Source organism: Mauremys reevesii, linkage group 16, assembly GCF_016161935.1.
Source record: "Mauremys reevesii isolate NIE-2019 linkage group 16, ASM1616193v1, whole genome shotgun sequence".
Taxonomy (NCBI): domain Eukaryota; kingdom Metazoa; phylum Chordata; order Testudines; family Geoemydidae; genus Mauremys; species Mauremys reevesii.
The window spans coordinates 44,100,301-44,113,477 of record NC_052638.1 but is presented as its reverse complement, the minus strand read 5'-3'; the positions used below and the strand labels follow the sequence as shown (position 1 = coordinate 44,113,477).

The 13,177-nt window shown below is 45.9% G+C and overlaps 1 protein-coding gene across 4 annotated transcripts in view; it reads right to left on the bottom strand.

Moving 5' to 3' along the window:
* PHLPP2 (PH domain and leucine rich repeat protein phosphatase 2) overlaps positions 1–13,177 on the bottom strand; it is a 118,463-nt gene that overhangs the window by 12,375 nt on the left and 92,911 nt on the right. For 2 of the 4 annotated variants that reach the window (XM_039502691.1, XM_039502692.1), the window contains exons 12-18: positions 12,873–13,028; positions 11,793–11,993; positions 9,476–9,638; positions 7,035–7,165; positions 5,879–5,989; positions 5,050–5,244; positions 4,373–4,604 (exon numbers count right to left, since the gene is read on the bottom strand). In XM_039502691.1, coding sequence (XP_039358625.1) covers positions 4,373–4,604; positions 5,050–5,244; positions 5,879–5,989; positions 7,035–7,165; positions 9,476–9,638; positions 11,793–11,993; positions 12,873–13,028 — 1,189 coding nt within the window. The remainder of the gene's footprint in view (positions 1–4,372; positions 4,605–5,049; positions 5,245–5,878; positions 5,990–7,034; positions 7,166–9,475; positions 9,639–11,792; positions 11,994–12,872; positions 13,029–13,177) is intronic. The other 2 variants (XM_039502693.1, XM_039502694.1) reach the window with 2 other exon arrangements.

Below are 13,177 nucleotides of genomic sequence, written 5' to 3'. Positions count from 1 at the left end.
GATAAGGCCGAGCTTTTTGGCTGCCTGGGGTGTGTGTGTGGTGGGCACGCTCCGTAGCTTCCTGGAATACCAGGGAACTTGGAGGGGGGTGCTGGAAAAGGAAGTCCATACCCTTGGCCGGCAAGAAATAGCAGCGTTCAGCTCGCTTTGGAGTAGACGTACAGGAAGCTGGTGTGTGCCAGACTGCTTGGGCAGGTTGAAGGATGGCATTAGGGCAGTACGAGTGGGGCTTGGAGGCTGCAGAATATCCATGAACTGGTCTTGAGGATCCTGGACGTCCTCCACAGGAAGTTTGAGGGCAGTGGCCATACGATGAAGGAGGGCTTGATATTGAACATGATCATCTGGAGGCAAGAGAGAGGGAGGGATGAGCGTGTCCTCAGGAGAGGAGATGACGCTAGTGGGGACTGGCAGAGCCAACTAGTCCAGCAGTGCCAGTGGTGCAAGTGGATCCGGCGGAACGGGAGTATCCAAAGGGGCTTCATAGGCGGTGGCAGCAGATGGATAGTGGTGGCGGTGCATACAATGCCACTACGGGTCCCAAGCTGCTCAAGAGGAGGGCCAAGCATAAGGGTTGCTTGGAACTGGGGGTCCCCTCGGGTAGGTGAACTACGGATCGGCAAAGCGTCCGTAAGTTGGTGGGTAGGGCTGTTCGTTGGGATCTGGGCTGTACGAACAGGCTGGTGAGAAGGCAGGATCTGCCTTGGAGGATCAGTCCGTTTCCAAAGAAGGATCCGTCAGGGGCAGAGCCATTGTAACTGATAGGACCATCAGAGCAGCCAGAAGCAATGGAGGGGGCGGGTCCATCAATAGGAGAGGATCCTCAAGTAGGAATGGAGGACCGTGTGTGGTCGGCAGTGCGGGTTGTGGCAGAGAGCCAGCAAATGGCAGCATCAGCTCAGTCAAGGGAGACAGGCACCCTGGGGTGCATGGGACCAGGCAGGAGATACTGGATGGTCCCAGCAGACTGGATGGCGGTGGAGGTGAAGGCTGCGGGCTTGGTACCGGGGCCAAGGTCGTCCTTGCTGGAGCACGGTGTTGGGATTTATGCTCAGAATGAGACTTCTTCACAGGGGGAGCCTCATCTTTGTTGTGTGACTTCTCACCCGACCTGCCACGGCCTGGGGAGGAAATGCTACGCTTGTGCCCATGCGTGTGCTTTTTATGCACATGGTGCTTAGTTGGATGTGGCAGTGTCACTGGTGCTGGGCAGGACAGATCAGGAGTAGGGCTGGCTGCTGGTGCAGAGCGGCTGTCCAACAGATCCGCTGATGCTGGTTTCTGTGGTGCACGAGGGCACGTAGCCTCCACTATGCCCACTATGTTTTTTAAGTACATCAGAAGCAGGAAGCCTGCTAAACAACCAGTGGGGCCCCTTGATGATCAAAATACAAAAGGAGCGCTTAAAGATGATAAAGTCATTGCGGAGAAATTAAATGGATTCTTTGCTTCAGTCTTCACGGCTGAGGATGTTAGGGAGATTCCCAAACCTGAGCTGGCTTTTGTAGGTGACAAATCTGAGGAACTGTCACAGATTGAAGTGTCACTAGAGGAGGTTTTGGAATTAATTGATAAACTCAACATTAACAAGTCACCGGGACCAGATGGCATTCACCCAAGAGTTCTGAAAGAACTCAAATGTGAAGTTGCGTAACTATTAAGTAAGGTTTGTAACCTGTCCTTTAAATTGGCTTCAGTACCCAATGACTGGAAGTTAGCTAATGTAACGCCAATATTTAAAAAGGGCTCTAGGGGTGATCCCGGCAATTACAGACCGATAAGTCTAACGTCGGTACCAGGCAAATTAGTTGAAACAATAGTAAAGAATAAAATTGTCAGACACATAGAAAAACAAACTGTTGAGCAATAGTCAACATGGTTTCTGTAAAGGGAAATCGTGTCTTACTAATCTATTAGAGTTCTTTGAAGGGGTCAACAAACATGTGGACAAGGGGGATCTGGTGGACATAGTGTACTTAGATTTCCAGAAAGCCTTTGACAAGGTCCCTCACCAAAGGCTCTTACGTAAATTAAGCTGTCATGGGATAAAAGGGAAAGTCCTTTCATGGATTGAGAACTGGTTAAAGGACAGGGAACAAAGGGTAGGAATTAATGGTAAATTCTCAGAATGGAGAGGGGTAACTAGTGGTGTTCCCCAAGGGTCAGTCCTCGGACCAATCCTATTCAATTTATTCATAAATGATCTGGAGAAAGGGGTAAACAGTGAGGTGGCAAAGTTTGCAGATGATACTAAACTACTCAAGATAGTTAAGACCAAAGCAGATTGTGAAGAACTTCAAAAAATTTCACAAAACTAAGTGATTGGGCAACAAAATGGCAAATGAAATTTAATGTGGATAAATGTAAAGTAATGCACGTTGGAAAAAATAACCCCAACTATACATACAACATGATGGGGGCTAATTTAGCTACAACGAGTCAGGACAAAGATCTTGGAGTCATCGTGGATAGTTCTCTGAAGATGTCCACGCAGTGTGCAGAGGCGGTCAAAAAGCAAACAGGATGTTAGGAATCATTAAAAAGGGGATAGAGAATAAGACTGAGAATATATTATTGCCCTTATATAAATCCATGGTACGCCCACATCTCGAATACTGTGTACAGATGTGGTCTCCTCACCTCAAAAAAGATATTCTAGCACTAGAAAAGGTTCAGAAAAGGGCAACTAAAATGATTAGGGGTTTAGAGAGGGTCCCATACGAGGAAAGATTAAAGAGGCTAGGACTCTTCAGCTTGGAAAAGAGAAGACTAAGGGGGGACATGATAGAGGTATATAAAATCATGAGTGATGTTGAGAAAGTGGATAAGGAAAAGTTATTTACTTATTCCCATAATACAAGAACTAGGGGTCACCAAATGAAATTAATAGGCAGCAGGTTTAAAACAAATAAAGGAAGTTCTTCTTCACGCAGCGCACAGTCAACTTGTGGAACTCCTTACCTGAGGAGGTTGTGAAGGCTAGGAATATAACAAATGTTTAAAAGGGGACTGGATAAATTCATGGTGGCTAAGTCCATAAATGGGTATTAGCCAGGATGGGTAAGAATGGTGTCCCTAGCCTCTGTTCATCAGAGGATGGAGATGGATGGCAGGAGAGAGATCACTTGATCATTGCCTGTTAGGTTCACTCCCTCTGGGGCACCTGGCATTGGCCACTGTCGGTAGACAGATACTGGGCTAGATGGACCTTTGGTCTGACCCGGTACGGCCTTTCTTATGTTCTTATGTTCACTATAAGGAATTTACAGGCAAAGCTCACAAGCTTCCTGAGTTCAGGGTGGGAAGGAGCAGCAGATAGAGCAGTGTGCAGCGATGTGAGCTTTGCTGAGACAGTAGAGGCACCGTTGATGTTCTTTGGTCACTGAGAATGAGCGAGGGCAGAAAGCACCATACTCAAACCCTGCTTGTCTGGGCATAGTCCCCTGGCCGGGAAGAGAGTCCCACCAAGGGAAAAGTCTTGGATTTTTATTCCTAACAAACAACTGACTACTAACAACTAAGGGACAGGAAAAACGAGGATGGACAACTACTCTATGAATAACTATATACAGCAAGAACTAGAGAACTCAAAACAAGCTTACAATCACCGAGGAATGGGGGTTCTGACTCTGGCCATGCGGCGGTAAGAGGGTACTGGAGCGGCATCGACCCGCACAGCTTCTTAAAGCCTCAGACGCACCACGCGGTTGACGCACATTCGGGTCGACAGACACTACTATGAACAGTTCCATCTCCAGCACATGGCACGTATACGCACCCGCAATTGGAATCCACATAGGGACCATCACTCAAAGAAGAATAGATGTTTCAGAATAAGATGCGACCCCTCTCCCCGCACGCACATAATATAGTCAGTCAGAGCCCTGCTGCACAAGATCCAAATCACCCTAACTTTTAGCCCAGAAAATTATGACCATTTTAAAATCTATCCCCATCCATGTGGTCCCATGCTAGAGGGAGTGAAGAGGTGAAGCAGCTCATTTGTTTCACTAAGTGAATGACCTTTTGCTTAGGTCAGGGTCTTCACCATGAGCCTCAGGGAGACACCACACATCGGCTGGCAGTTTGTTCTGGCATGTGGGGTTTTAGATATGCTGGCTTCTCAGACCTATCCCTCACCCTCCCAGATATGCCCAGCTATCTGTTCAGCATGGCATTTCAAGAATGCTCAATGCTGAATGTCCCACCAGCAGCAGGAGCAGAGCTGGGAAGCAGCAGAGACAAAAGAGATGCAAATATTTATCTCTGTAGACTCTCTGCTGTGATGCCGCCTGCAGCAGGTTAGAGCCCGGTGCTGTTATTAAACCCATATTGCAGGATGAAAGCTGAGCTGCAGAAAGGCAGAACTGACCTCTGTTATGATGGCTTTTTGCGCCTTGACTCTCCTGGCCTCCTCAGGACATTGTTCCAGGCTGAAGACTTTGGAAAGAGGCAGGGGTTTTCCACTGCGGCACAGAATAGCTTGGCATGTGCCCACATTGGCCAATGTCAGAGTGAAGCTGCCAGCCAGGTCAGTAGCATCATGTCGAATATAGCAGAGAACAGCAGAGGAGCCCAGCTTCTGGCCAGCCATCCCCAGCTTCCTATTGGAAGGAAGAGACAATATGAAAAGAACACAGCTTCCAGTGACAGGTACTTAACAAACAGGCCCTTGCCTCTCCTTCATACACAGAGTGCTAGGTATCAGAGTGATGTATATACCCATGACCCCAAGACCTCCCCACTGGGAGGGATGCAGCTGAACACCCTGCAGAGACCATCCACACTCGATCCTGCATCAACAAGTGAGATTCCCTCTCTCCCATCGATGCGAGACGGCCCCCTCTCCCTCAACAAATCAGCCACCCACTTGAGCCTCCTCCTCACATTTCTCACCCATTTATCAAACTGCAGGAACAAACAAATCCTTGCTGACAGGTGCAGCCTCCCTACCCTGCACTGGGACAGGATCTCTCCTGTGCCCTTCTCACATCTCCATGCATCAGTCTGACCAGTTTTAACAGGTGCTCCCAGCACCTGCTGGCCTACCTGTGGGAGACCAGGAAGGTGTTAGACATGAAAACAGAGTCCATGTTTGACTGCTGCACCTCCTCCAGTAGCACATCTGCCATAGTGCATTGCAGGAGACGAGGCAGCTCCTCATTCTTGTCACCGTCGAACATGCCGTACACAGCTTCCACACTGTCGGAAAAGCTCCCCAGAGCCAGGGCCGACACACAGAGCCTATAGGGGGAGGGTAAAAGCAACTTGAATCTATTTGAGGTATTTATATGGCCTCATGACCACAGTATCTGAGTGACTCACAATCTCCAAAATATGTCTCCTCACACATCCCTGTGAAGTAGGGCAGTGCTATTATCTCATTGTACATATTGAGAACTGAGGCAAAGAGAGGCTAAGTGACCTACCCGAGGTCACATACAAAGCGTGCAATGGAACTGGGACATAAATTCAGGTTTCTCAAGTCCAAGGCTAGTGCCGGACCAATGGGGCAATCTTTCCTCGCCAGCACAGGGGGAACATGCAGAGCCTGCATGGGGAGTGCAGAGGCAGTTCTGCCTAGTGGTTTCTGCGCACGCACCCCCCCCCCCCAAAGGCGGCTCTACCCAGGGATGGAGGGCAAAGACTGTCAGCGTCCCAGAGCATGTGGATTTTAGTCAAGGAAGGGAGTGGGGAAGGGAGGCCCCAGTTGCCAGGAGAAGGCAAATGATCCAGGAAGCCACAGAAGGCTGGCTAGCTCCTGGGGACAGCAGGGTTTGATTGGTGGTCATTCAGCAATGTATGCTGCCCCTGCCCCAGAACAGAGTGGGTGTCTCAGGATCCAAGTGTGAGCCCCACATCAGGCAATAATACTCACTTATTCCTCTGGCCAGCCATCTCGGCTAACCCATGATTCCAAAGCGTAGAGGAGAGTGCTGAGTCTGCCGTGAGGGAGGGCTTGGCATCAATCTTCAAGGTGGAAATGTGACTGCAGAGACAGCACCACAAAGGTCATTCTGCTCCCACAGACTGCATAACAACCTGGGGCACCTCAACATAAGCATTAGGGTTAAAGGCCAGTTCACCCTACCAATCTAGAGTTCCTAGAAAGCAACCCCTTGAAAGAAGCTGAGACCAGGAAAGGAGATTAAGGATGAAGCCTTCCATGGGCTGTTATGTATCTACAAGGTGCCAAGAGATTCTTTGCCTGACAGTTCTACGCTGGTGTAGAGCCAGCATCTGCATTTTGACTGCTGCAAAACAGACAGCTTTAGTCAGTTATGGACGAATGATTGTGGGAAGGGGATGTCAACGACTTTTGCTGTGCTCAGTGACCCAGTCAACACATTACTTCCACCTCTGGTACATGCTTCACAGATAAAAATGTACACCTTATTTGCAGTCTGAATTTGTCTAGCCTCAACTTTCAACCATTGGATCTTGTTATATATTTGTCAACTAGACTGAAGAGCTCATTATCACATTTGTGTTCCTTGTGTAGGTACTTAGAGACTGATCAAATCACCCGTAACCTCTTTGTTAAGCTAAATAGATTGAGCTCCTTGAGTCTCTCTCTCTAAGGTATGTTATCTAATCCTTTAATCATCTCGTGGCTCTTCTCTGAACCCTCTCTAATTTATCAACATCCTTCTTCAGTTGTGGACACCAGAACTGGACACTATTGCTGAACAGGTCGCATCATTGCAAAATACAGAGGTAAAACAACCTCCCTACTCCTACTTGAGGTTCCTGTTTATAGAACCAAGGATCGCATTAGCCCTTTTTGGCCACAGAATCGCATTGGGAGCTCATGTTCAGCTGCTTAACCTCCATGATACTTCAAGTCTTTTTCAGAGTCATGGCTTCCCAGGATAGAGTTCCCCCTCTTGCACGGATGGCCTTCATTCTGCGCTCCTAGACATACGACTTTACATTTGTCTGTATTAAAATGCTTCTTGTGTGCTTATGCCCAGCTTGATAAGCCCTTCCCAGAGAACTTCTTGCTTCATTGGCCTGGCAACCCCACAACTCACCTGAAGATGTCCAGGGTCTTGTGTTCTAGCACCAGGTTCGTGTTTCCAGTCAGGTCCAGCTCCTGCAAGGTAGCTGGCAGCACCTCAGGGATCATGATTTCTGTTAGTTCATTGCAGCTCAAGTCTACAAACTGCAGAACAGAGAAAACATAACAGAGAGGGATCCCTTCCTGCAACCCCCCTAAGGGCTCCGTCACTACATTTCCCCTCCATACCTCTTTTCACCCCCAACTTCCAGCGCCCCATTGCTACATTCCCCACCCCATTTTGGATCTCTCTCCAACCCCCTGAGGCTCTGCTGCTATATCTTCAACTCCATATTATGAGGGGAGTGTAATATCTTCAGGGAGACAGCCTCTCTCAGTTCTGGGTCACAGATCACTAGTTATTTGCCTTAGCGGCTTCTAAGTCTCTTTTCCACTGGTAGGTCAGGCCTGTCAGTTGCATTTTCATGACACATTTCTGGGATCTAATTGGCAGTGGTGTGGGGAATGTAGTGATGGAACCCACCACCAAGTGCAGATCAGCAATAGGATGGAGTTGGAAATATACAGGCCAGTAAGCCTCACTTCAGTACTGGGCAAATTGGTTGAAACTATCGTAAAGAACAACATTGTCAGACACATAGATGAACATAATTTGTTGGGAAATAGTCAACATGGTTTTAGTAAAGGGAAATCATGCCTCACCAATCTACTAGAATTCTTCGAGGGAGTCAACAAGCATGTGGACAAAGGAAGTCCAGTGGATATAGTGTATTTAGATTTTCAGAAAGCCTTTGACAAGGTCCCTCACCAAAGACTCTTAAGCAAAATAAGCAGTCCTGGGATAAGAGGGAAGGTTCTCTCATGGATTGGTAACTGGTTAAAAGATAGGAAACAAAGGGTAGGTATAAACGGTCAGTTTTCAGAATGGAGAGAGGTAAATAGTGGTATCCCCCAGGGATCTGTACTGGGCCTAGTCCTATTTAAAATATTCATAAACGATCTGGAAAAAGGGGTAAACAGAGAGGTGGCAAAATTTGCACATGATACAAAACTACTCAAGGTAGTTAAGTTTCAGGCAGACTGCGAAGAGCTACAAAAGGATCTGACAAAACTGGGTGATTGGGCAACAAAAAGGCAGATGAAGTTTAATTTTGATAAATGCAAAGTAATGCACATTGGAAAGCATAATCCCAACTATACTAAACTAAATTAGCTGTTAACACTCAAGAAAGAGATTTTGGAGTCATTGTAGATAGTTCTCTGAAATCATCCACTCAATGTGCAGCGGCAGTCAAAAAAGTGAACAGAATGTTGGGAATCATCAAGAAAGGGATAGATAATAAGACAGAAAATATCATATTGCCTCTATATAAATCGATTGTATGTCCGCATCTTGAATACTGTGTGCAGATATGGTCGTCCCATCTCAAAAAAGATATATTGGAATTGGAAAAGGTTCAGAAAAGGGCAACAACAATGATTAGGGGTATAGAATAGCTGCCATATGAGGAGAGATTAATAAGACTGGGACTTTTCAGCTTGGAAAAGAGGCGACTAAGGGGGGATATGATTGAGGTCTATAAAATCATGACTGGTGTGGAGAAAGTAAATAAGGAAGTGTTATTTACTCCTTCTCATAATACAAGAACAAGAGGCCACCAAATAAAATTAATAGGTAGCAGGCTTAAAACAAATACAAGGAAGTATTTTTTCATGCAACGCACTGTCAACCTCTTGAACTCCTTGCCAGAGGGTGTTGTGAAGGCCAATACTATAACGGGGTTCAAAAGGGAGCTAGATAGATTCATGGAAGATAGGTCCATCAATGGCTATTAGCCAGGATGGGCAGGGATGGTGTTCCTAGCCTCTGTATACCAGAAGCTGGGATTGGGTGACAGGGCATGGATCACTTGATGATAACCTGTCTGTTCGTTCCCTTTGGGGCATCTGCCATTGGCCACTGTCAGAGGACAGGATACTAGGCTTGATGGACCTGTGATCTGATCCAGTATGGCTGTTCTTATGTTCTTATATAATGACAGAGCTCTTAGGAGTTGGCGGGGAGATCCTAAATGGGGTGGAATGTAGTAACAGTGCCCCATGGGGATGGTGGTCAGAGGTGGTGGGAAATGTAGTGTTTGGGCCCCATACAGATATGTGCAGGACACTCTCAGCTAGACTTGGGTTCATTTCTGCTCCTCATGTCTCATAAATGATAGAAATGGAGGGGGTTCAGAGATGGACGATGAATATGAAGGAGGGAATGAAAAGTCTGTGACTTTAATTTAGAGAGGAGACAAACAAGAAGGAACAGAATAGATATAGGATTCACATATTATACCCTCTATGGGACCTGCATCTCTAATGCTGGAGCCTGCAGTTCCTCTCCCAGCAATTCCACTGTTATCCTTCCACCCCAACTATTTCCTGAAGCCTTTCACCCTTCAGAGGTACCTGAATACGAGGTAGATGCAGGATCGCTGGGAAGATACTGATCTCATTTGAGTGTGCAATAAGTGTGTGCAGCTGCTTGCAGTTTGCTATCGTTGTAGGAATCGTCTTCAGCTTGTTGCCACTCAGGTTCAGCTCTTCCAGTTGATCCAGTTTGCTCAGTTTGCTGAAGGGGAAATCCAAAGTAGCACATCTCATGAGCCAGAACCTGCCACCATCAGAATTCATAGGCACAGGACCCAAAGGGTTAATCTGCTCCCTGGGCAGGAGAAACTAGAGAAGCAGCCGAAGGAAAGGTTCAGCTGCTTACTAGCTGTGCTTCTGATTTATGGATAGGAGATAGCCAGCAAGTCCAAGGAGACATGGTAGTGAGAACAGGGACTGTCAGGCCAGGATTTGCCCAGTAGTCTGATTCCTTTGCTCCTGGCTCCTACATGCATGAAAGCAGAAGAGAAACTCATCACAGGCAACTCGGCAGGACCAGTGAACTTGCACCCATGAGTTTCCAGGGACTTGACTGAGAAGTTCTGTGGGTCACTAGTGTAGATATTTAACAAATCTTGGAATGCTGGGGAAGTCCCAGATGACTGGAAACAAACTAATGTTTTATTAAATAAGGATAAATGGCATGAAACAATAGCTTAATTACCTTGACACTGACTCTAGGCAAAATCATGGAAAGGCCAATATAGGATACAATCAATAAAGAATTAAATGATAGTAGCATAATTAATGCCAGTCGACATGGTTTTATGGACATAGGTCTTGTCAAACAATCTAGATACAGTTTTTTTATGAGATTACAAGTTTGGATAACACAGATAAATGTGTTGGCATAATACACTTAGACTTCTGTAAGACATTGTATACAACACATACATTAACAGATTAAATGCATTAAAAACTGGCTAACTGATAAATCACCAAAAATAAATCTAAATGGGGAATCATCATCCAATAGGGGCTTTTCTAGTTGGGTCCTGCAGGGTCTGTTGATGGCCCAATGCTATTCAATACCGTTATCAATGATCTGGAAGAAAATAAAGACTCACTTATAGTAGAGTTTGCAGATGACACAAAATTGGTGGAGTAGTAAAGAGTAATAAGGACGAGTCCGTTCTGGAGATTGCCCTGGATCACTTGGTACACTGGGCTTATTGACGTGCATGTTGTTCAAATACAACAAATGCAAGGTCATACACCAACAAAGAACACAAGTCACACTTACAGGATGGGGAACTGTTTTCTGGAAAGTAGTAACTCTGAAAAGGATTTAAGGGTCATGGTAGATAACCACCTGAACAGGAGATGCCAATTCCAATGCTGTGGGTAAGAGGGGAAACTTGATCCCTGGCTGTATAAGCAGGGACTATCAAGAAGAAGTAGGGAGGTAGTTATCCCCTCTGCTTACAGCACTAGTGAGACCATTATTGGGATAGTGTGTCCAGTTCTGATGTTCACAGTTCAAAAAGGATATTCAAAAACTGGAAAGGGTTCAGAGAAGAGCCAACCAAATGATCTGAGGTCAATCTATTTAGTTTATTGAACAGGAGGTTAAGAAGTGATTTGATCACTGTCTAGAAGTACTTACAGGGGGTAAGATTTCTGATGCTATATGGCTTTTTAACAGACAAAGGCATTATGAAATCCAATGGCTGGAAGCTGACTCTAAACAGACTCAGACTTGATATAAGGCACTTTTTTTTTTTTGTTTAAAGTGAAGGTCATTAACCATCAAAACAACTTACCAAAGGATGTGGTGGATTCTCAGTCACCTGAAGTCTTTAAATCAAAACTGGGTATCTTTCTAAGAGAGATGCTCTAGCTCAACCACAAATTATGAACTTAATGTAGGAATCAATGGATAAAATTATATGGCCTGAGGTATGTAGGATGTCAGACTAAATGATCAGAACGGCCTTCCGGCCTGAAAATCTATGACTGTATGAACAGTATGATTCAACAGCCTTCACATCAACAGCCGCTGTAAAGTACACTGCCCACTGCTGTTAGCAATGCAGCCACCCCAGGCTCAGCCAGCCATACACCCCCACCTCCACCACGATCGGCATGTACTAGGAGTATGGGAACCACAGCAGCCAGCACTATCCTGAGGGATACTGATGGATGCTTGGGAGGAAGTGAATCTTGAGTCACATATCAGAGGCACAGCATCTCACCATGACATTGATAATCTCCTACCAGTTCCCAATGAGAGATAATCTCCTACCAGTTCCCACTCACTCTAAACCAGCTGAGTTGATTGATTCTAGCCCTGTTAGCTGAGCATTACCTTTCCCCACCTTTTGTGTGCATTTACCTTGCAGGGAAGGTTTGCAGTTGGTTGTTTGCCAGGTGCAGGACCCGTAAGTTTGGGTGTCCCACCAGGTCAGGGATGCACAGATCTGTGAGGTTATTATTGGTCAAGTAAAGTAGCTGCAGCACGCTGAGACTCTCTTCCCCAGGGCAAACAGATGGCAAGGACTCCAGGCTGTTGGCAGATATATTCAGGTACCTGAGACTAACAACAACGGATTAAGAGACATTAGGTTCCATCCCATCCAAACAACTTCATCAGATACGACAGTGACAGAAGCCATATGAGAACCTGGACAGATAGCTAGGGCCGCATTATGATAACAGAGGTCATACCAGACAATTATAATGGTCTCTTCTGGCCTTAAAAATCTATGACCCTAAAAATGACTAGCTATATAGCACTGGAGATGCACATAGTGCTTTGCAAAAAAAAGGAAGTCCCTGCCCTGAAGAGTTTGCAAGCTAAGTTGAGAGATAACACAGGGAATGGGTAGAAAAAAGCTGAGTGCAGGAGGCTCTCACAGTCACTTGAGAGTATAAAGCTTGTGTTTTATTTTATTTAGGATTATTCCATTCCAGTGAGTATCTCTTCTCTGCCCTTAACACCTTATACTGCACCTATCACAGTGGTATCCAAGTGCCTGTCTGCTTTCTCCTTTGTACCTCAAAAACTTATATACTGGTGTCAAAGAATGAAAACTCCTCAGGGCAGGAATTTTGTGTTCCTATGTGCATATGAATCATGGTAGAGAAACAACAATAACTACAGGCAACTTCCTTGGTGGGCTGGTGAGTTAGACTACACTCACCTTTCCTGCTATTATACAGAAACCTGATTCCCTCAGCAGTCAGCTGGGTGATTTCTCCCCTTGGCACCTGGAATACTGCATCATAAAACACAAATCTGTCCTATTACCTCTTACTCAACAGGCAATTAAGCCCCAGAACCTGGCACGGTCAGTCACGCAAGCAGCACAATAACCCTTTACAGCTCCAAAGGTGAGACAGCCAGAGGAAACTGATCTTTCACCAGTTAGGTAAAAGATTCTATCCTAATAAAATGTGTTCTGCTGCCACTTACTTCAGAGCCTTGAAGAAGAACATCTCCGGGAGTTTAGTGATCAGGTTATGCTGGAGGTCCAGCACCTCCAGGGGAATGTGTTCCAGCAGAGGTGGAAGGCTCTGCACATGGTTGTGTCCCACCATCAACTTCCGAAGACTCAAACTACTCAGGGTCCTAGGAGGACAGAGAGCTTATTGAATTAGTTTGGCTCACCCTTCTTTCAGAGCCCCACAGCAGAAAGATCCTGGTCTTTAATCCTGTTATTAAACAAAATTAGGGCTTAAGAACATTACATTGCCTGGGTCAGTGAATTTTAAATAATG